Source organism: Ambystoma mexicanum, chromosome 4q (genome assembly GCF_040938575.1).
Source record: "Ambystoma mexicanum isolate Mex_15411 chromosome 4q, UKY_AmexF1_1, whole genome shotgun sequence".
Classification (NCBI taxonomy): Eukaryota; Metazoa; Chordata; class Amphibia; order Caudata; family Ambystomatidae; genus Ambystoma; species Ambystoma mexicanum.
Window position 1 is genome coordinate 365,475,699 of NC_090928.1, and position 24,351 is coordinate 365,500,049.

Sequence of the window (24,351 nt, forward strand, 5' to 3'; positions counted from 1 at the left end):
AAAAAAGCAGCTTTGTCTAAGCTCACAAAGCATACGGGATACATTACTCACCGTAATCGTATTTCTGATGCTTGTATCTGCTTAGATTCACATGCTGTGCGTAGGCCGACATCTAGTGGAAGCTGCAGAGTATTACAGTTTGTTTTTCCAAAATCGAAAAAGGGACGAACAGGGCGTGCCAGTAATACTATCCCTAGTGTGACGTGTCCTGTACCCATGATCCCTCGTGCGTGTAGGACCCTCAGATTGTATTTTTTCTGACATGAGGTAGCAAGAGTACAGAGTATCATGAGGTAGCAAGAGTACAGAGTATCTAAGCAGATGGATAAGACTACAAGCATCCATGCGCCTTCTCTCAGAGGGGAGGAAGGGCGGGCGCATGTAAATCTAAGCAGATACGAACATCAGAAATATGGTTACGGTGAGTAATGTATCCCTTCTGATGTTTGTGAAATCTGCTCAGATCAAATGCTGTGCATGGATTAGCAAGCAGTGTTAGAAGAAGGAGGTGGGATGTGAGAAGGGTCATGAGCGAATAAATGTCTTAGAACCGCTTGTCCCACTTGTGTATCTGTCTTGGAATGAGTGTCAATGCAGTAGTGCTGAGTAAAGGTGTGAATAGAGCTCCATGTAGCTGCTTTGCAAATACTGTCTAAGGGGACATTTGCAATGACAGTCAAAGTGGCTCCAGACCTCTTGTAGAGTGTGCCCTTGGCGTAAAAGGCAGTGTTTTACCTGATAGGGAATAGCACAGTTTGATACATCTGACTATCCACCTAGAGATGGCATTTTTAGAGATGCAATCTCCTTCTCTGCCTGCCGCTATGGAGACGAACAGTTGATCTGTTTTCCTTAACGGTCTGGTCTTGAGGACCGCTCTCCGCACATCTAGTGTGTGGAGTTTCACCTCAGCAGAGCTTTGGGGTTTTTGGAAGAAAGCCGGTAGCTCAACAGACTGGTTAACATGGAATTTGGAAATGAACTTAGGTGAGAGCGTAAAACCAGTTTGTCCTTATGTATAGTAAAGAAAGGATCCTGCACTGACAGAACTTGAATTTCACTGACCCTTCTTATGGAGGTGATGGCTACTAAGAAGGCAGTTTTATAAGTCAAGTCTTTGAGACATGCATGGTCTCAAAGGGAGGTCCCATGAGCTTAGCAAGTACCACATTAAGGTCCCAACCTGGTGGTGAGTTAGATATTAGAGGGTGGAGTCTCTTTACCCCTTCCATAAATGCTTTGACGACTGGCACCTTCCACCATGACACCTTGTTATGGAAAGTGGTGTAGGCTGATAAAGCTGCCAGGTGTACTTTCAGTGAGTTTAACACTAACCCTGCATCCAGTAGGTGGAGCATATGGGTCACCACATTAGAAGGAGTACAATCAACGGGGCTGATTTGCTTATTCTGGCACCAAATTACGAACCGTTTCCATTTATCATAGTAACAGTGCCTCGTGTTTGGTGTTCTTGAATCTTTCGAGATATCCATACATCTGAGGTAAATTGAGATGTCCGAACTCTGACTTCAGGAGCCATGCTGCCAAGTTCATCAAGTTGGGATGAGGATGCACTGTTAGCCCCTCGTGCTGGGAGATTAGGTTGTACCGGCACAGGAGTTTGATGGGGTCGCACACCACCAGTTTTCGCAGGTGTAGATACCATGGTTGTCTCGCCCACATAGGAGCAACCAGGATGAGCGTTGTCGGTTCCCTGTGGATCTTGTTCAACACTTTCCTCATCAGAGGGGTTGGTGGAAAAGCATAGGCAAATATCCCTGACCAATTCATCCATAGGGGGTTCCCCTTGGAGCCTGGCTGGGGGAACCTGGATGCGAAGTTGGGCATTGCCTGTTTTCGCTTGTGGCGATTAGGTCTATATTGGGGAAACCCCACTGAGAGAAGAGGTCTTATACGACCTCTTTGTGTAGTCGGCACTCGCGTTCCTCTGGGAGGGGATCAGAGCATCTGCTAGCGAGTTGAGTTCCCCCAGAACATGTTGAGGTAAATCTTCTGTTTGAGTGCCCATTTCCAAATTTTCTGGGCAAGCTTGGACAGAATTGGAGAACGAGTGCCCTCTTGTTTGTAGAAGTAAAACATTGCAGTCGTGCTGTGTTAGGATCTGCACTGACTGGTTGGATAGGAGGGGTTCGAATGCCCGAAGCGCTCTGAAGACTGACAGAAGTTCTAGCAGATTGATGTGGTTCTGAGCCACTCTGTGAGACCAGAGACCCTGAGCTGCTATATGGTGAAGGTAGTGTACTCCCCAATCACCCATGGAGGCGTCTGTTGTGACAACGGCCTGTATCTCTGGATCGTAGAAGGGTTTCCCCTTCGTAAGATTCTCTCTTGTCCACCAGTGAAGACTCTGTACTAGTGTTGGCGAAACGACCACTAGATCGTCCCACTGACCACTTGCCCGAGACCACTGTTTCGCCAACCATTCCTGCATGGGTCGCATGCGCAGGCGCGCATGGGGAACCAGATAAATGCAAGATGCCATCATGCCTAGCAAACGCATAGCTTTGCACACCCTTATTTGGGGACCGGTCTGATATTTAGGAATTTGCAGCAACAAATTTCTAATTCTTTCCTCTGATGGAAAGGCCAACCCCTCTTCGGTATCTAGGACAGCTCCTAAGAACTGTTTTGAGGTGCTTGGCACCAGGCTTGACTTTCCCGTTGATTGAGAAGCCCAATTGGAAGAGCAGATAGATTGTTCTTTGGATGCTTAGTCTGCAAATTAGGGGGGACTCCCCTGTAATGAGCCAGTCATCCAGGTAAGGGTACACTGGGATTGCCTCCCTACATAGGTGCGCTGCCACCACCGCCAGTACTGGTGAATATCCTTGGAGCCGAGGCTATTCCGAAGGGCGGCACCTTGAATTGGTAGTGCTGGTTGTTTATCTTGAAAAGCAAGAACCTTCTGTGCACTGGGAACATTGAAATATGAAAATAAGCATCTTTCATATCCAATGTCGCCATGTAATCCCCTTTTTTAGTAGAGGGATTACCTATTTTTGTGGCTTGACGTACTAGGGCGCAAATCTAATATTGGGTGCATTGTCAGATCTTTTTTTGGCAAGTAGGTTGAATAAATACCACCGTTTACCTGGTTGATCGGGACGACTTCTATGGCGTCCTTTGCTAGCAGAAAGGCAATCTCCTCGAGGAGGATCTTATGATGTTCCAGCGAGTGTACTTTTTGTCAAGGAGGATGGTCGTGGGGGCCCCCTAGCAACTATGCAGTATCCTCCGGGCACTGTGGACAGCACCCATCTGTCCGAAGTGATCCCCCTCGCATGCGTGGGTGAAGGTGGACATGTGCCCCCCTACTGGGGATGCATGGGAGGGGACCTGAAGCGGAACGTTACTGCTTGTTGTGTGGCGTACCACCTCTAGCGGGGCTGCCTCTACCCCTAGTGCCCTCTGGGGTAGCCCTGTGAGGAATGGGATTGGTTGTTACCCCATGAGGTTCCCTGGTTTTGGTAATAGTTTGAACCCTTTTGGGAACTTTGGGCCCCGAAAGCGTCGAAAAATGTTGTTACCCATCTGTCCTTTGCCATTTTTAAAGCTTACTCCACTGTCTTGCTGAATAGTACATTCGGCTCCACAGGCATATCTATCAGGTTTGCTTGGGTTTCGGGATTGAACCCTGACTGCCTTAGCCAAGCGTGATGGTTTATGACAGTGCCCTCGGCGATTAACCTCCCAGCATTATCAGCTGCATCAAAGTTTGTTTTTAGCGTGCAGCCTGATACAGACCTTCCATCTGCTGCCAGCTGAGCCAACTGGCTCTTTAAGGGTTCGGGTGCAGAGGAAACCAAAGCGGACACCTCCTCCCACTGATGGCAATTGTAGCTTGCCAAAAGGGTGGCACTGTTGGCAATTCGTGCCTCATAGGCTGAAGTGGAGGCAACCGTTCTACCCAGAGCATATAGACTTTTACTTTCTTTATCAGGCGGTGCTTGTGAGGAAGCAAGCTGTGTACCTGCCCTCTTTCTGGTGGTCGTTATGACCAGGGAATCCAGCTTTAATTGGCCCCTAATGTACAGGAGGGTGCGGCACAGAACAATTTCTCGACTCGCAGATTAACTGCTCGAGTGAGATTTGCAGCGAGGGATCAATTCTGCGCTGGATGGATTTTAACAAAGGGATAGCGTGAGTGATGGCTGTCTTGTCTCCTAGGTTTTCTACAGCGAAATCCCTGTGTTCTTGGACAACCTGTGTGTCGATATGAAAATGGGCAGCTGCCTTAGCCAGTACCTCATTGAGTCCTCCTCCTCCTCCTCCTCCTCCTCCTCCTCCTCCTCCTCATCCTCCTCCCTCCCCGCCCGCGCCGCCCCCCCCCCCCCCATAATAAGGGTTATTAACCAATAGAGGTTCTGTTTCATCACAATATGAATCAGGGTGGTAAGGTCCCACCACAAAGGTGTCTGTGACCAAGCCCTGAAACAGGGCGTCAGAGTGGAGTTTCTTAGCAGGGGGCTGGGAGGACTCAGGTGTTGCCTTGGACCCAGAAGGGGCAGAGGTAGGAGGGGTGTTGGAGTAACAACAAAAGTAGTTAGGGTCTTTCTCATAAAAATTAGCCATGAATGTTAATCTTTTCATGACCCCATCAATGTCTGCAGAGCTCCATTCTTTGGAGCTTGGAATAACAGCAGGTTCTAGATCCTCATCAGTGCCCATATCCTCAGCAGTGGGAGGAAAGGTTTTTGGGGTAGGTTCTGAAACCTTAGCCTTCCCTGTCTCCTTTGGGGCCTTCTGTTTCTCCTTATGAACATGGGGACCTGCAGATGTTTTCTTGTGTTGTTTATCCCCCTCCCCCATGGCTAGAGGAATGTTTACCTGATTTTTCATGGGCCTCTGAAGGTTTCGACACATCGTGTCAAGATTCGGAGGCGGGATTCAAAGAAGGACGTGTAGTCTCGGGAGTGCGGTCAGACGCGATGCATCTAGCCTCTTCAGAGTGCCGAACGGTTTAGTCATCCGACGATCGGGCCTCGGGGGCTGTTGATCGGGCGACACCCTTATCAACCGAACACGGCAGGGTTTTGTCATGAGGCGAACGTGAGCGGGAACGCCCAGAGGACAAGGATTCATTGGACCGCTCCCGCGGTGTCGTCCGGCGCTGTTAGGCAGAAACCTGTGCAGTTCCCTCTGGGACCACTGCAAAAGATTGAAGTCTACAGGTGTTGGCAGTAAACCCACTTGGTAGCAGTCTGTACCACACAGATTCACTGTGGTAGCTGTGGCTGAGCAGTCGGACTTCCCTCAAGAAGAGTTAGGCAGTATACAGAGGATACATAAGAGGTACAGAGGCCCAGTAGCACAAGCAAACACTGACCAGAGCTAGGTGTAAAAGTATAGACTTATTTATTAAAGGTACACTCATAAATTACACTAGCACAATAGAAAAGATAAGAAAGTCAAACACAGTTACTATTACTCATATGTACATCCCTAATCATTTGTTGGACAATTCTAAGTTACCCCCACTTATTTCCAAACAGAGGTGAGCGCTTAACGTTAGATGACACTCCAACAAGTATTACCAAAAGGGAGGGAAAGGCAGAAATAAAGAGAGCAGTAAGGTAAAACACTTTTCACATAAGGTTAGCAAAGACAGTCAATGGTGGAACAAGGAGAATTAGTTTGGGGCCCGCTTTAGAGGGAGCCAGGCGAAAAATATGCCCAAGATCACACAATGTCATCAGTCTTTGCAGGTGAGAGAAAAAGGTTTTACTACGGTTCTGGAAAGTTTAGTTCGGGTGTCCCAGACCTACCCAGGTTCGAGAGCCGAGGGCTAAATCTACCCCGTACAATCGGTGGCAAGGGAGGCCGGGCGGAACACAGTACCTTTAAAAGTGGAAAGGATCCTCCAGCGGTGGTAGTTGTTCCTGGTAGTGGGTGTAAGTCGCGGCGTCGTCCAGGGGAAGAGGTGCTCCCGGCGTGGAGGAAAACTGCAGAACGTTGCACTACCAGGGAAGAGACCAGCCGAGGAGTTTTCCGGTCACAAAGGATTTGTACCCCTCTTTCGCGGTTGAGGTAAAAAGTGGTATCCCGGTTGCCAGGGTGCTTGGCACAGGCAAGGCGGCCACGAGATGCTTCGGGACGGCGAAAAGAAGGCAGCAACTGGTTGTCCCCACCAGTTAAGGGAAGAAGACTCTCTGGCGGGAGATCTCCTCTGTCGTCGGGAAAAAGTGGTGAGACGGTTCTGCAGGGCTTCACCGGTGGTATCGTCTCGGCAGGTCGGTTCGGCTTCTCCCTCTTCGGCTTCTTAGGTCCTGTGGCGACTTCTGAAGTTCCAGTCCCCAAAGCCCTGCTTTTATGCAGCAAACCCCCATTCACCCAGCCTAGCTGTCACTCAAACATGCTAAGTGGTAAGCCGGCCGGCTCACCACTTGGGCCAATCAGGACGGAGTGCGACTTGAGTTACCAAGGTAACTCAGTCCAGGGTGCCTAAATCCCCCTCCACCCCTCCTAAGTACCCCAGACAGAGTGGCACCACTTTGGAGGGCTTCTGTGGAGAAGCCCGCCAAAAGTGGAACAAAGGGCTCCACTTTGGGTCAGAGTTACAGAGGTGAACACCAACGCCATTTTAGAATCAGGTTTCGGCAAAAAATACCAACCGGAGTTATAATAATAAAGAAATAACCCGGCGGTATGTTCAAGGCTCCCGTAAATAAATAAATAAATAAATACATAAAGGTATTAGCCTAAAACAATGGGAAATCCCATAGGAAAATATTCGCGGTTGAATATAAAAAGTAGTTTCCACTGCCACCAGCCAAAACTCGATGAGGGGGGACGGAGACGTGCCCCCTCGACTAACAGACCCCGGGGCAATGGAATTGCCCCGGCCAGTACGTCCACAATATGATGGTTTGTACTGGTTCTGTTCAGGATGGGAGACTAGTAAAGTCAATGGTGACTTTACAGACCCTGGGAAACAGTAGTCAGTCCCAGGGTATGGAGTCTATGTTGGGGGGACCCTAGGACACACCTGGGTTACGGCACTGAGGGTGCTGTGTAACCCATCTCACAAAAACACATGAGGCCCTATGGAGTAAAAGACCCCATAGCCCATTCAACACAAGGTAAACCAAAGAAACACACCCCAAACATGTCCAAGAGTGAGGGTAAAAGAGTCTCACTCTTGGCAGGAGAAATAAAATAAACCCCAAAAATCCAGCAAAGCTGCTGGGGGACTCACTAGGTTAGGAAATTCAGCCTAAACAGAGAATTTTTCCTAACAGGCGCCGATCGATCGACACGCGTGTCGAGTCACGGCCAGGGCTAATGTGCTTAGTGTTGGTAAGATGTGAAGCGCTCTTGCTGCCGGGTGTTGTCCCCACAACACGGCCGCCGGCCGGTCCTTCGGGGTCAGGGGCGTGCGCGTGTCCGTAGTCACCCTTTTGCCCTCGCTGTCGGATTCGGCGGCGCTGCCACCGCTGAATGTCCCTTCTACGTCCATGGCTTCTAGTTGCCTGGCGTAGTGGGCACAGCGCTTAGTCGAGCGGTCCTTAAGGGTCTTTGACTTGAAGAGCTTGCAAACTCGACAGGTAGCCTCGGGATGGTCTTGTGGGAGACAGATTGCACGCATTGTGCTTATCCACCATGGGAAACTTCCTATTACACTTAGGGCAGAATTTGAATGGAGTACTCTCCATATGTCACAAAATGGCAGCGGGCAGATATATGTAAGAAAAGGGGGAAAAGAAAGCCTGTATGACCACCCCCCACTCTCCCTACTGTATGGGGCCGAGGCCAGAGGCCTTCAAAGGCGCCAAGTCCATTGTGGCAGTCCTCAACAGCTGACTTCCTCGATGTTCACTGGCGTCGATCTTCGGCATACGGTGGAAGTGAAAGGGGAAGTATTAACAGTAACTGTTAACTATAAACGGCTAAACGCCAAAGGACCTCTGCAACATGCGTCCGACTAGTATGGCAAAAAAAAACAATCTGAGGGTCCTACACACGTGAGGGATCATGGGTACAGGGTACGTCACAGTAGGGATAGTATTACTGGCACGCCCTGTTCGATGTCCCTTTTCGAGTTTCGAAAAACAAACTGTAATACGCGGCAGCTTCCACTAGATGTTGGCCTATGCACAGCATGTGATCTAAGCAGATTTCACAAACATCAGAAATAATGTTATGTTTGTTACGACCCATCCACTTTTGCTGCATTTTATTTGCCGAAAGACCACTTGTCCTGAACCGTGGCATGTCAGAAAATGGGGCTTGCGCTACCTGTGCATGCAGAAAGTGGCACCAGGAAGGAGGGAGGTGTGTTCGGTACGAATTGGTGCAGTCACACTGTGTGAGACTGCACACGTGTTCCCTGCTTGGTATTAAGTAACCCACCTTTTGTTATAGGTCTGTACTGCACAAGTTGGTAGTGACTGAGCAGCCAGGCCTATCTCAAGAGGGGTAAATGTGAGCTGTAGAGCTGCACAGATGAAATAAGTCAATACAAGTATACAAGTAACCCTTACACATACATATCAGTTTTAATAAAGCATCTTTTAAAAAGGCAATTGTTTGTTGTAAACGTTGGAATTACTTTTAAGAATCAATAAGGCTGGTGAACTCTTTGGATATGCTTAATACATTTCTCCTACACCCTGAAGTGACTTAAATTACAAGGATAGTGTTAGGCAAGATTGTATGCAGTATCCTGGGGGGACACTGCACCAGCCTTGTCCTCTTGGCAATAGCAACCCAACCTTTGGTATACGTCTGTACTACACAAGTTGGTAGAGTGACTGAGCAGTCAGGCTCATCTCAAGAAGGGTCAATGTGAGCTGTAGAGTTGCAACAGAGTTTCACAATGACTAGGATCTGAATAACACTTACACTGAAGGTATCTTGATTAAGCAATTATTTATTAATTTAACAGTCAGTTTGAATAAGCCTTCTTTAGAAGGGAGCAAATATGTATGCGTTAGGGAGAATTCTCAGAAATGTGCTAATTCCCTTCTACCTTAGAGACCCTCCAGCACTTTTGCTGGACTGTAGGACTTGAATTTTTTACCTTTTTCCCACGCTCGCATGTATTTTTCTTTAATCTGAACTCTGTGTTTCTTTTGGTTTTGCAGTCTGACAAACTCCACAGGCATCATCTTTTTACATTGTGTCACACAGCATTTTCAGTCCAGTGGCACAGGGAAGTCTTTCAGATTTCCCGAAGGTTTAAATACCTTCTCTTGGATTAACTACTGTTTCCAAGAAAAGCAAAATTGACAATTTACATTTGTAACTTTCTAGACCCAGCAAACACCATCTTACAACAGGGTGCTGTAGGGGTTACTTAGTATCCCCTTTTTCTAGTTTCTCATGTAACATTTTTATATTACCCATTCTACAATTAATGGCTGGTGGCAGTGGTTTACTATTTCCTACCATTGTGTGTTTTACCGTGGGCTGCAATTGCAGCAAGACACCCATGGATGCCCATTTTGTCAAAATGGCCCCAGTCAGCTTTTTTCGCCATTTCTTGTTGGAAAGGTCCTTCTTGAAATTTACTCTGCGCGCCAAGCCATTTTTGGTCCCTTTGTTTGGTCTTTGCTGGGTTTCACTGCTGAAGCCCGCTTCTGGCTCCAGCATGTCTGGCAGGGCAGGAAGTGAGGGAGGTGCCTGAAACTCCCTGTGCTTAATCTCCTGGTAAACAGGAATGCAGTCTTAGGTGATTGGCTGGCTGGCTGTCCTTGGAGGACAGCCACCCTGCTGTGTGAGTGACAGCTAGGCTGCGAATGAATGGGAGAAACCTGCATAAAATGCAAGGTCTTTTGCTTGGAAGGCGAGTCGACCACTGGACGAAGGAATCTGAAGAAAAACTTGGAAGAGACGCCTGCTGCAACTCCTGGATCGTTGTTGGTTTGCCCGGTGAAGCCCTGCTGCTGTGCTGAAGTTCCGAATTCGCCTCCGGTAGAGAAGCCCTGGAAGGACGACTTCTCCCCTTGGGTTGGTTTGACCAATCAACCCCAAAGCAAACTTGTCTAGATATCCTCTCGGAGCTGGCTGTACTTCCGTTGCTGCTGCAGGAACCGACTGCCAGGTAGAGGAAAACCAGATCGAGTGCATAGTTTTTAAGTTGGACCCGAGATCCAGGAAGATCCTCCGGAATTCCATGAAGCAGGACTGGCCGAGCCTGAGCCACATCAACAGAGTGCTGGACCCCAGATGTGAGGAAAGTCCATTAAGGTATCAGAGAACCACAGTGGTGCTATTTGCGAGAGATGAGAGGAGCTGAAACCGCGAAGTGCCGCTGATCTGAAGTTTGCCCATTGCTGCTGCTGACCTTCCATTCGTAGTGCAGGAGTCCCCAGATGCCCTCCCTCTTGTCCCCACGGCTGAGGACCAGGAACACCGGATCTGCAGACCTACACAGGAACAGAAGCCAGCTGGAACCAGTTGTCTTCAAACCAAAGGTACTGTAAAACCAAGGGGTTGCTTACCTCTTGTTGTGTAGCCATGCTAGCTCTCAGTTGAGACCTGTCTTCATTGCCCTTTCGCAGAGCAGCTTGTGGCCCACCAGTGATTTCATTTCTACAAACATTTCTAAAACATTGTGCAAGACTTTTACTTACCTGCAAGAAGATCTTCAGCTCCCTTAGACTTTTGCTCAATTAACATTGGCTGGCCTGGCTCCCTGAAGACTCTTCTAACCTCTGACTTTGTGTTTTGATCTGTCCCTCCAAAAAGTCATACATTCTTTACTTGTATAGCTGGGAAAGGGTTAATCTACACTGTACTGGAGGGTTCAAAGGTGCTTACCTGTTTGAGAACCGTGTTAACCATTGTTTCCTTCCCTAACCTTTTGACACCAAACTCAGTATTGCTCTAAATGTACCAGTGATAGATCAGTGTCCTAGTTATTGAATTCACCTCAGGGTGTAGGAAGTGCCTATGTGCAATCGCAAATGGGTATCTATTGATTTATTGAAACAGAGTGTGTGTACAAAAATGGGCACCTACGGGTGCCTTACTGCAGCTGCGAACGCAGCCCGTGGTAAAAACACAATGGTAGTAAAAAGTAAACCACTGCCACCAGCCATTAATAGTAGAAAGGGTAACATAAAAATGTTACATGAAAAACTAGACAAAAGTAACCGCTCCAGCAATCTATGGTAAGTGCGTGCTGGGTCTACAAAGTTAAGTAAAGTCAATTTCACTTCACTGCTCTTGGAAGCAGTAGTTTCACCAAGAGAAGGTATTTAAAACCTTTGGGAAATGCAAGACTTCCTTGTGGTACTGCACTGAAGGTGCTGTGTGTCACAATGCAAAAGAAACAGTCTAAATCACAGAAAAATACGAGAGAGTGCGGAAAAAGGTCTCACTCTCTCCAGGTTAGAAATGAAAAGTACTAAAGTCCAGCAAACAAGCTGGGGGTCTCTAAGGTAGAGAGGAATTAGCACATTTCTGAGAATTCTCCTTAACACCCTCCACCCCCAGACTAAGGGACAGGAGGATTTAATCCACTCCTGGATGGACCTCCTTACTCTAGTCGGTCATACGTTTTGGAGTGCATATCAGCATTTTGGTGATTACACACTGACCTGTGTTCTATGGTGAAATCAAACACCTGAAGGCTGCTTGACCATCTTAACAATTTAGGATTCTCCTCCTTCATCTGCATTAACCATCTCAAGGGTTGGTGGTCGGTTTGAATTGCAAAATGAGATCCATACAAGTATTGGCAAAACTTCTTCAAAGACCACACAATGGCAAAACATTCACGTTGTATGGTTGCCCACCTTGTTTCTCGGTCCTTCCGTTTCCTACTGATGAAGCAGGTAGGGTGTTCTCTGCCTTTCACATCCAGCTGACTCAGAACTGCACCTATTCCTGTATTTGAATCATCCGTTTGTACTATAAACAATTGGTTGTAGTCAGGAGCTCTCAAGAGTGGAGCTTGACAAGGGCTTTCTTAAGTCCTTCAAATGTGCATTCCTCATTCCACCTGACCTTGGGGAATTTGGGTGGGATCACATTTAAAGGAAGAAGCTATTGTCCCATAGTTCTCAATGAAGTTGCTATAGTAATCAGTGAGACCTAAGAAGGCTCTCACTTGGGTTTCAGTAGTAGGGGTGGCCCAGTCTTGTACAGCTTGTACTTTGCTAGGCGATGGCCTTATTTCACCTCCTCCTACCTCACTGTCCAAGGTAGACCACTTTACTCTGACCAATTTGACACTTGCTTGCCTTTATGGTCAGATGGGCCTGCTCAAGAGCCTGCAATACATATCCTAAGTGGTCAATATGCTCTTCCCAAGTAGGGATGCAATGTCATCCAAGTATGTCATGCAGAAGTCCTCCATCCCATTTAAAACATGATTTACCATCCTTTGAAATGTAGCAGGTGCATTTGTTAGTCCAAAATGCATAACCTTAAACTGGTAGAGGCCTCCTGGGGTGGAAAATGCAATTTTCCCCTTGGCATGGTCTGTCAGAGCTATTGCCAATAGCCTGAGGTTAGGTCAAATGTACTGAAGTATTTGGCTGAACCAAGTTTATCCACCAGCTCATCTGTCCTAGGTAAAGGATGGGCATCAGTCGTGGTGACTGCATTAAGAGGTGAAGCAGACTAGCGAAGGCCAAGAGATAAGGCCTCCTGTGCTCTTTGCAGCTCTTCGCTGCTAGTCTGCCATCTGCCGCAGAGCTCTGCTAGCCCTACAAGGTAAGGGGGCTGGTATCCAGCCACTCCATATTAATGGCTGCCTTGCATGAAGACTATTTACACATAAGGCTACACTCATCTCAGCCACTAACTACGAGTGCCTGTAACGCTCGATTACAGTCCCAAATCCAGGTCCGAGCCCTAAGTGCAAGAGCGCTTCCATCCATCCCGCGAAGCTCTCACCAAGTAGTAGCTACAGCCCCTATCACACCTGACATTAATGAGGAGGACCTCAAGCCCACCCCCACGGCCCACTCCACCATGACCAGAACCCTACACCCTTCCTGCCCCATTGTGAATGTACTGGATGCTACTTTACCTGTGTCTGCCACCCCTGAAAATGGGACCACCAATGCAATTAACTTGATGCCACATTCTACCCCCATTTTTAATGCAAATGTACTGAATGCAACTTTAACTGTGTCTGTCTCCTTACCCCATAAGTGAGACTACTAAGACCATTAATAGGGCCAAGGCCAGAACCACCAAGGCTCCCACTACCCCTCTCAACACGTCCACCTCGCCCTTTCTCTCCCCCCATCACCACAGAACCTCATCTCAAGTGCGCCATGATCAATTCCAGGTCCATCATCGCTCACGCCCTAGACATACATGACCTCATCTCCACCCACAACCTTGACCTCCTCATAATCACCAAAACATGGTTGCATGAAGCCTCAGGCCCTGCACTCTCCCTTGCACTCCCCCCTGGCTACTCTATCACCAGACAAGATCGCCCATCTAAAGGCGGAGGTGTAGCGCTGACAGCCAAAGCCTGCCTGTCCATTAGAAAGATTGAGAAATCCATGAACAAAAACAGTGACCATCTCCAACTTAAATTCAGCCTCCATCCCCACTGCACCATTGCAATACACCTGGTCTACTACCCACCAGGCCCCCTGAGCGACTTCCAGGCCTCTCTCATCCACCTCCTCTCTGACAACCTCAAGAAACCCTCCAAAGTCATCCTCCCCTGTGACGTCAACCTAGGTCTTTATGACACCAAGGACCCAGCAGCCAAATCACTCAACTCAGCCCTTGAGACCTTAGGGTTTAGGAACACCATCTCTGACCCCACTCACAATTTAGGCAGAACCCTGGACTGGATCGCCCAACATAACTGCCCACTCATCACGGGCAATACCCCCGCCCCATGGTCTGACCACCACATTATCACATTTAGCATCCCCACCACCAATTCCTCTACTCCCCCACCCCAGCCCCTGCCACCAGCCATCACAAGAAGCTCCCGAACAACTTACCATAGAAAGGCTAGTACCCTTCCTCCGGGGCCCAGCCTTCAGACCACCCCACTGACCCAGAAACCCTTGCAATGTCGCAATCAAATCAGCGGTCAACTCCATAGCCCCGCTCAAACCCTGCAAAACTAAGCCCACTACCCACTCTAATACCTGGTTCACCCCTGGTTCACCCCTGACCTCCCTCTTACTCCGCTCGGAAAAACGGGCAGCCCTTACACAGTGGCAAACCTCCCACCCTGACAAAGACAAACTTTACTTCAACGCCCGCTCAAAAGAGTGCAACAAGGCAATCATTCATGCCAAGGCTAAATCCTTTGAATCCAGAATCTCCAAAGCCAAATCCAACACAAAAGAAATCTTCTCCATCTTCAGAGAGCTAGCTACTCCTACCCATGCCCTCCAGAACTTCAAAGATAACGGATAGCGTGATGAAATTGAAATGGCAATGCGCAATAAACTGAGCTCAATCCAAACTAAAATACAATCCCCGAAACAGGCGCTTCCCAATGCTCCCATCTCCACCCGCTCTCCCTCCCGGGACTCCTCCCCGCTATTCTCATTCAAGGCCATACAGGAGCAAGACATGATCAACCTCATGAGAACCATAAAACCGTCTAATTGCAAGGGTGGCTCCTGCCCTGGCACTATTATTAAGGACTGTGCCGAAACCCTCGCACCATTCCTGACAGCCTTCGTCAATGCCTCTTTTGCCACAGGGAAAGTCCCTTCCTGCCTCAAGAAAGCCTGGGTCCGCCCCCTCTTAAATAAAACAACGCTTGACCCTACCTCTCCTAATAACTACAGGCCCATCACCACCTTCCCGTTCTTACTCAAAATACTGGACAGGGCAGCCTACCTGCAGGTGCAACACTTCATTGAGGAAAACAAGCTCCTAGGACTACGTCAATCTGGTTTTCGCCCACGGCACGGGACTGAAACCGCCCTACTGGACCTAAAAAAAAACAGACGGACAATGCCAGAGACCTAAGCAAACCAGCCCTACTCTTACTCCTTGACCTCTACGTGGCATTTGACCTCGTAGACCATAACGTCCTATGCCACCACCTCTCCTCCAAAGCCAGATTCTGCCCCGGCGCCACGACCTGGATCACCTCCTTCTTGCAAGGCAGGACTATGAAAATATTCTCTGACTTGGCCTCCGCCTCACCTACTATCATGCTTTATGGAGTACCTCAACGATCCTGCCTCTCACCCACGCTCTATAACATCTTTACTCACCCGCCCTTCCTCATACTTGATGCAATGGGTATCTCCTACACCAACTACGTGGACAATACCCAGATCCTCCTCACCCTCACTGTCAACTACGACATAGACTCCACTATTCTCAACATCTACATCACCATCCAAGCATGGATGGCAAGACGACAGACTGTGCCTCAACTCTGACAAGATAGAACTCTTTCCGTAGGATCCCCCCCGACACACAAAAAACCTTGACACAGTTCAGCCACTTCACTATTGACTATTAAAATCCCAGTTTCAGACTCAGTCAAAACCCTCGGAGTCTATTAGATGAATAGACAAGTCAATGCAATTGCCTCCTCTGCAGCGTGCCATGAGAACTGTACCAACATAGCCAGAGCCATCACTGGCTCAAGGCTACACTATTGCAATGTTTTCTTCTTGGGGACTTCCATAAAAAACCTGGAAAGACTACAAGTCATCCAGAACAACACACTCCGCGCAGCCCAAGGCATCTCCAAAAGAGCACATTACGGCGGCCAGGAAATCAGCCCATTGGCTCCCAATAAAAGAAAGGATCAAATTTAAAGCATTGACTCTGACCAACAAGTGCATTCACCTCTGGCAAAGGATCCACCCCTCCAACTCCACTAGACCAACTAGATCACCTTACGCAACATGCTTTGTGTGCCCCTGGTAAAGAGAACTAGAGCAGGTGGCTCTAGCTCCCCCTACCTCGTACTCTCACACTGGCATGCCTTACCTCCTACCCTCCGAGGCGAGGTATCCCTCATGGCATTCTGTAAAGCAATGAAAACTGCGCTCTTCACATGATGTATGCCACAATCATCATCATCTTAGCCTGACAAATCTCAAATGTTTTTTGTAATCTGTATTTTTATTGACTAGGCACCCTAATGTATCAATGTACGAACGTGTAAACGCATTTCCCAGCTGTACCCCTGTAGCTAAGCTCCCTGCAAGTAACAGCGCCTCGATTACCACGGGCTGTTTGTGCGCTATACAAATGTAATGAATAAATAATGGCTCCATAGTCCACACAGAATCTCAACTCCTTGGATCCTGTCTTTGGCACTAGTACAACTGGACTAGACCATGGACTTGTAGATGGCTCAATTACCCCGATAATAAGCTTTTTCTTGAACTCTCTTCCTTTATGTGGGTTCTTACATGGTCTGGCATCCAGTAACCCCCTGCTTTTAACAGGTAGACAGTCACCAGTGAGGATATCATGCTGGCCCCAAGGGGTTAAGCCTGGTGTCAGTGAAAACAGGGAGGCAAACTGATTTAACAAATCTTTGCACTCCTCCTGTTTCAGGGTCAGATTAACTCCTATTTGTCCATCTAAAGGTTGTCCCCTGAGAATGTCAGGTAGAGGTTCACTCTCCTCTTCATCAGAGGCTAAGAGCAAAGCTCCTAGTTCTGGTCTAGATACATATGCCTTTAGGCGGTTGGTGTGAAAGACCCTGGGGGCCTCCTTGGGATTGCCCAAGTCCACTAAATAATTGACCGGTCCTAGATTGCCCACAACCTTGAAGGATCCAATACCTTTGTCCTGTAAGGCCCTCCGACTTGTAGGTACCATAACTATAACTATCTGGTCTTGAGTAAACTCAACCATGTTGGCCTTCTGGTCATGCCAATGTTTAACCAAAGCCTGACCTGCTTTCAAGTTATCAGAAGCTTCTTCCATCATGTGTGTCATTCTCCTTCAGAGACATTACACATAGTCAGTGACTCTCACTGGCTTGTTGGAAGGAGCACTCGCCAACCCTTCCTTGATTAGGGCCAATGGACCTCTAAACGGATGACCATAGAGGAGCTCAAAGGGGCTGAAGCCAAGCCCTTCTTGAGGGACTTCTCTAGAAGCAAAGAGAAGGCATGGCAGTAGAAGCTCACACTTTCTTCTAAGTGGTTCCTCTAAAGCACCCATCATGCTCTTCATAGTTCTATTAAACCTCTCTCACCAAACACATTGGTTTGGGGATGGTAGGCTGTTGCGAACGTGCAGGCCACTCCACAGTTTCTCCACATGGCTTGCATGTAGTGGGACATAAAATTGGTCCTCCTGTCTGAGATAACCTCCTTAGGAAAACCTACCCTGGTAAAAATACCAAGCAGGGCCTTAGCCACTGCCTGAGCAGTAACCTTTCACATAGGTATAGCATTATGATAGCTAATAGCATGGTCTACCACAACCAATGTAAATTGGTTGCCTGAAGATGTGGGAGGGTCTAGGGGACCAACAATTGCAATCCCTACCCTCTCAAAAGGAACTCCCACCACTGGAAGGGGCACCAAGGGCACCACATTCTTGGCTCCACTCTTGCCAGATGTCTGACAAGTGTGACAGCTTCTACAGAATGTATCTACATCAGACCCCATCTTAGGCCAGTAGAAATATAGAGAAATCCTTTCCTTGGTCTTCTTAAAACCTAAGTGACCATTAAAGGAATCTCATGGGCTAACTGTAGAAACTGGGTTCTCACCTCCTGAGGCACTACAAGTCTTCTCTAGTCCCCTGGGGTAGACTCTATAGGCTCACTGTAAAGGAGGCCATCCTCCCAGTACTGCCTGTGCTTCCCTGGCTCTTGCCCTTCCAGCTGGGAAGCTGCCTGTTGGCGAAGTCCTTCAAGAGTAGGACACTCTCTGACCTCTGCTGAAGTCTGCCCTAAAGGGGCCACCTTCTGCAAGCAAAGTCTGGAGCTCAGGATGGTCTTTAGGATCCAGATCTCCAACAGCAGGAAGGGCTTCTTCCAGCTGTATCACCAGTAGCTGGTTCACCATCTTCTGGTTGGTCCTCCCACTGGTGGAGGTGTCCCAGGTGTGACCTTGGACTGTCCTCTCAGGGATGTCCTTGTTTTGTGCACAGGGGTGATCCCTTTCTTTCTTCCCGAGACCTGGAGTTTCCCCTTGGTCTCTTTCCTTGTCCTGGAATTTGAAGGGTGTCCTTCCTGTGAACTGCGAGTTATAGGTACTTCCGTAACTACCCACTGAGAGTCATCCAAAGTTTGCTCTCTGGCCAGTCTAGTCTGCTCCTGCTTCCTTTTACTTGGAGGCCTGGGGTGCTCGATACAACTCCAAGAGCTTTTAAGTCATTCCCCAACAGGACTCTCCCAGGCACCTCATTCTGTACACTGACAGGTATTCTTACAGTCATATTGTTGCACTGGATGAGAGCTGGTAGTATTCTAACCACCTGGACAGGGCCTCCAGCGAGCTTAGTGGGGCCTTTGGGTGCCATAGCAACATCCTCAGGTTTCAAAAACGTTTCATCAGCACTGTAATGCTGGCCCCAGTGTCTCTAATGGCAGGGGTCTCCTGACCATTCACAAGTACAATGATCTATTAGCGGTCAGAGGTGAGTAATTAAGTTAAAGTGTCTGTACCTGTGCATTAACTCTGACCCTGTAAATCACTTGCTCATACTCAAAGTCTATGGAACACGTAATGTGTTCCTGGCCCAAGTTAGCACATGTGTCGTGGTAATAGATGCTACAGTATGCCCGTGTTAGGAGGTGAGTCAAGTATGAAATCAGACCAGCGACGGGCCTACACATGGGAGGCTACCAGTGATAGCACTGGTATCAAAGGCCAGGTCATATCACTTCATGAGGTGCAATTGGTGCCTAAATTTGTGTCGTAGCCTTTTCAGGGATGGCATTAGTACCAATGGCCACATTACCTCTTCCTGATGTGCTAAAGCTTTGTGTAAGGTCTTTGAATTTGGTTTGACATCTCCCAGGGTGTCAAAAAGTTCACAATCCGCTGACTCAAAAGGTCAGACAAACCAGTAGCCTTTGAACTATCAGTCTTGAATAATTTTTTGACTCAGTTACAGACCCTCTGAAGGACTATTATTAAACAGTTGATTACATGTAAATTGTAGTCATTTTCTCATACACAACTTCAATATAAAGAATATATTCAGATATAGTGTGTGGACCGTTCCTTATTGTGGATTTATTAGGAATGTTAACAGCACCTAGTAAACCACCCTTTAGCAAGTTTGCCCTAACTGTTCTGGCCATACTACCACTTAGACCCATGATACTTTAAGGAAGTCCCCTATTAAGTAGGTCAATATAGCTGGGTCCTACACACAGAACCTAAGAAAACTCTCCATAACACCCAACGCACACTACTTTTAAGAATAGTTGAACGAACAGTGCAATGTACAGAGGAACACTGTGTGGTGTTAGCCGACAGAAAACAATTTATTAGATTAAAATGTAACTTTCAAAAGAAGACAAAGATACAATCCCATAACATTTCAAAATGGGAATGTGGACTGAAGAAAACCTTCAAAAAAGGAAAGAACAGAAATGATCTTAAATTAAACCGTCTCCCTTTAGGGTTGCAACACCCAGCAAAAAACTAAAAGGCTGTCTATTACATAGTGCCACCATATAAACACACCAGGGAACTCACCGTCACTGCTGAAGTGGATTATGGAGTTGACCAAGTTTGGCAGCAGGTAGCGCAGCATTGCAGTGGTATCGTATATAGCTGCAATGCCTTGGAGTATGCTCACCAGGTCTGGGACCTTGCAAAGAAAGGTGAACGCCCTGCTCACACAAAAATACAAGAGACACAAAAAGCTTTACAATCATATCACTACAACCGTTCATCAGTAGATGTAGATCATGATTTGAGGTCTGGCACAAAGAAATGCACAAATTCAAACATTCAAAATGGATAAAACGTCTTTGATAAGTCATGAGGGGTTAACTGGGGCAGAATCCAGAGCAATAGATTATGGAAGACTATCAAAAACATTATTTCCAAAACATTTCAACTTTTGTGAAAAAGAAAAATGTACCTTTTTTACATTAAATTTCTAAATGAAGCTGAACAGGTATGCAAGGAATGAATATTCATTACATACACATTTTAGTGCAATCCTAAGAATTAGGTTGTGTCCAAAAGTCACCATTTCCATTATATGTACTTTGGAGGCATCATGAAGGAGGTCACCACAACAGATTTCAGATTCAAAACAAGCAACTTTATTAACTTAAATGTCAGTATGGAAAAAGGCCAAACCTGCCTTATGCTATGGTGGGATTTCCCTACCTAAATAAAACAAATGAAAGTCTGAGCCAAGGAGTTTAACTTCGTGTTAGGCAAGATTTGGAGCAGTACCCTTTGGGTACACTACAACAACCTTGACCTCCCGGCAATAGGAACCCAACCTTTGGTATAAGTCGGTATTACACAGACTGGTAGCGTGATTGAGCAGCCAGGCTTATCTCAAAGAGGGGTCAATGCGAGCAGTAATGGAGTTCCAGAGATTCACAGTGACAAGTATGCAAATAAACTCTTCCACTTAAGGTTTCTTGATTAAACAATTATTAATTTATTTAACAGTCGGTTTGAGTAAGCCTTCTTCAGAAGGGGCAATATAATAACAACACACAAATACACTCCAAAATACACACTCTAAGATTCTCTAAATCAGCAAATACCCATTTGGGATGGCACACAGACACTTCCTACACCCACAGGTGACTTAAATAGCTAGGACACTGGACATTAATATATCACTGTTGAATTTAGAGCAATACTTGAAGTATGTCAAAGAGAAAGGTTATTAGAACAAAACAAGAGATCGCACAAATATTCTTAAGCAGGTAAGTACTTTTGGAAACCCCCAATGCAAAGTAAGTTAACCCCTTCCTGGAAGGAAGACCAAACACACAAAGTCAGGGGGAAGAAGAGTCATTCAGGGAGCCAGGCCAAGCCAAAGTCAATTGGACAAAAGACTTGGTGAACTGAAGCAATTCTTATAGGTAGGTAAAAATTTTGCACAATGTTTTAGAAGTCTATGTAGAAAAGAAGAATCAATTTAGGGCGACAAGCCGATTAGGCTTGTGAGGTAAAGAAGCCGTTAGCAACTTTACAGAAGCAACCACGACAAATCTCAACTGAGAACAAGTGAGGTTATAGAACAAGAGGCAAGTTCTCTTAGACTGTACAGTACCTACAGTTAGAAGAAAAACAGTTCCAGCTGGCTTCTGTTCCTGTGCAGCTCTGCAGATCCTGTGTTCCAGGGCCTCAGTCGTGGGGCCACAAGAGGGAGGACTCCTGCACTGCAATGGGACGATCTGCCACAGAAAAGGACCAACCTCTATTCAGTGGCACTTTGCGGTTTCAGCTCCTTGCGTCTCAGCAAATAGCACCACTGCGGTTCTTGGCTGTCGAGATGGGCTTTCCTTGCATCTGGGGTCCAGCACCCTGTTGAGGTGGCTCAGACTCTGTCAGTCCGGGGGATCTTCCTGGAGCTCTTGGCCAACTTAAAAGCAACGCACACAAACTGGTGTTCCTCTCCCTGGCTCTTCGGTTCCAGCAGCAGCAGCAGAGGAAATACAACCAGCTTCGAGAGGATGTCCAGACGGGCTTACTTTGGAATTGATTAGTCCCACCAACTCAAAGGGAGAAGTCGTCCTTGCAGGGTTTCTCTAGTTGAGACGAATTCAGAACTTCAGTACAGCAGTAGGGCTTCACCAGGAAAACCAACGGTCCAGGAGTTGCAGCAGGCGTCTCGTCCAAGTTCTTCTTTGGATTCCTTCAACCAGTGGTCGACTCTGCCTTCCAAACCAAAAAGCCTTGCCTTGTATGCCGATTTCTCCCATTCATTCCAGCCTAGCTCTCAGTCACACAGCAGGGTGGCGGACCTTGCCAGACAGCCAGCCGGCCAATCACCTAAGAGTGCATTCCTGTCTCCTAGGAGACTAAGTATAGGGAGTTGCGGGCACCTCCTTCACTTCCTGCCCCTGCCAGACACCCTGGAGCCATAGGTAGGCTTCACTGTGAATACTACCAAAGACAAAACGAACAAAGGGACCAAACCTGGTTCGGCACGCAGTAAATCACAAGGACCTTTCCACAAAGAAATGGTGAAAAAAGACTGGGGCCATTTTGTCAAAAATGGCACCCTTGGGTGCTTTATTGCAGCTACGACCAAGATAGGTAAAAGTAAACCACTGCCACCAGCCATTAGTTGTGGAAAGGGTAACATAAAAATGTTACATGAGAAACTAGCAAAGGGGATACTACGTAAAACCTCCAGCACCCTATTGTAAGATAGTGTGTGCTGGGTCTAGAAAGTTACAAATTTAAGTAAAGTCAATTTCACTTCACTGCTCTTGAAAACAGTAGTTTATCCAAGAGAAGGTATTTAAACGTTGGGGAAATCTGAAAAACGTCCCTGTGCCACCGCACTGAAGGTGCTGTGTGACACAATGTAAAGATGATGCCTATGGAGTTTGTCAGACTCCATACTTATAAAGAAAGAGTTCAAATCACATAAAAATAAATGAGTGGGAAAAGAGTCTCACTCTCACCAGGTTAAAAATTAAAATTCCTAAAATCCAGCTAATTCTCCCTAACCTATGCTTGCCCTGACAACTAATCTATACCATGTGTAGGGATGTCAGCAACCAAAATAAAACTGTTTAACATACATTTCCGAGCTTCTTCCAGCTCACAGCTTCCTTTCAGCTCCCTTCCCAAAGTATAAAACAGTTCCACAAAAGGAAGCCTCAAAGTCCCTTTCCGAAATGCAGGATGCAATATTTGTTAAGAAAGCTTTCTCTTTACTGTACATTTGCCTCCATTTTTATGGATCCCCAACCTCTGTTTTTATTTTTTGATCCGGACCTGTACTTTTTACAGTGCAGTGAAGCCTTAAGCTTCACTACAGTGGGCCTCATCACGAGTTCAGCAGTATCCCGGCGGTGTTACCGCCAGGATACAGCCCGGGCTAATAGCGTTACTGCCACCCAGTCCGGTGCTATTAGCGCCGGATCAAGGTTTAGACAGTAATGGGTATTCCCCATTGGGTCCCTTGGACCTAATGGGGCATTTTCGGCACGCTAATTGTGCCCGAAAACCAGCGTATAATTGGCAGATTTACCTCCAGCTTAGAGATGGGGATAAATGCTGCCAGACTCGTGATTGGGCGGACCCTTAAATGCTGCATTTAAGGGCTACCACCCAACTCGTGATGAGGCCCACTGTCTTTTGCTCATCTGTTATGGGGAAACAGACATGTCCTTCAGGCTGTCAGTAATGTATTACATTGTTTCCCTTGGTATAGTTACTTAGTTACTATTTTTAGGAACCTGTTATCACTTGTGGTAACTTTCTATCATTGTACAATGCATCTTGCAATACAGTACTATCAGGTACATTTTTGTTTTGCCCTAGACACTCAAAGGATTTTTGGTCACTCTAGATGTGCTAGACAAGCAGGTGGCAGCAGTGACTTTTTACAATTTGCTGGTGTTTTTCCTTTTAGCCTTACCGTGTTTATCGCGTTTGGCTACCAACTGTGGCTAGTGACCAAACATGGCCATGCCACAAGGTTTTTGGCCATCTTGTTTTTTAGCCTTCTCCCTGGCCTGTGAGGCCAGGAAAATCCTTATATGGACTTCCAGTGGCCAGGAAAGCAGAGGCTTTTAGCAGGTGTTTGGGCAAGAGTTGATGAAGTAACCCTGTGGGAAACTACACAACACTTGCCCTCTTGATATTAGGTAACCCCCTTTTGGTATAGGCCTGTACTAGACAAGTTGGTAGTGTGGCTGAGCAGCCAGGCTTATCTCAAGGGGGGTAAAGGTGAGCTGTAGAGCTGTAGCAATGAAATCCACAAATACAAGTACCCAAGTAATACTTACACTCAAGGTTTGCAGTTATAAATAATTATTTCTTGATTTACCAACAGTTTTTAAATAAGCATTCTTTAAAAAGGGCAATGTATGTAACAATGAAATATACTTTAAAATATTTTTTTCCAGAATCAACACAAAGCTAGTAGATCCTCTTTATGCTGTTCAGATACTTCCTATACCCGGAGGTGACTTAACTAACTAGGACAGTAATGGCATTTATATATCACTAGTACACTTTGTAGATTCTGAGGTTGGTAGGAAGGAAAGGTTAAGGGAAGGAAAAAGTTTAACAGGTTCTCCGAGCATGTGAGCACTTAAATCTTCCAATTAAGTCTAGATGGAAACCTTTCTGACCAATAACAGTTAAAAACCAAGGTATCACCTCTAAGGGACAGTAAATATCAAAGGCAAGAGTCTGCAGGGGGGCCAGGACAGCAAAAGTCGATTGCAGCACAGTCTATGGAGACAAGGCACTTCTAAGATAGCAAAGTCTTGCACAAAGTCAG

General features: G+C 46.9%; 1 protein-coding gene across 2 annotated transcripts in view; it reads right to left on the reverse strand.

Moving 5' to 3' along the window:
* The window catches only part of HEATR1 (HEAT repeat containing 1), a 1,158,897-nt gene that overhangs the window by 1,004,226 nt on the left and 130,320 nt on the right, over positions 1-24,351 (reverse strand). For both annotated transcript variants that reach the window (XM_069607931.1, XM_069607932.1), the window contains exon 8: positions 19,605-19,741. In XM_069607931.1, coding sequence (XP_069464032.1) covers positions 19,605-19,741 — 137 coding nt within the window. The remainder of the gene's footprint in view (positions 1-19,604; positions 19,742-24,351) is intronic.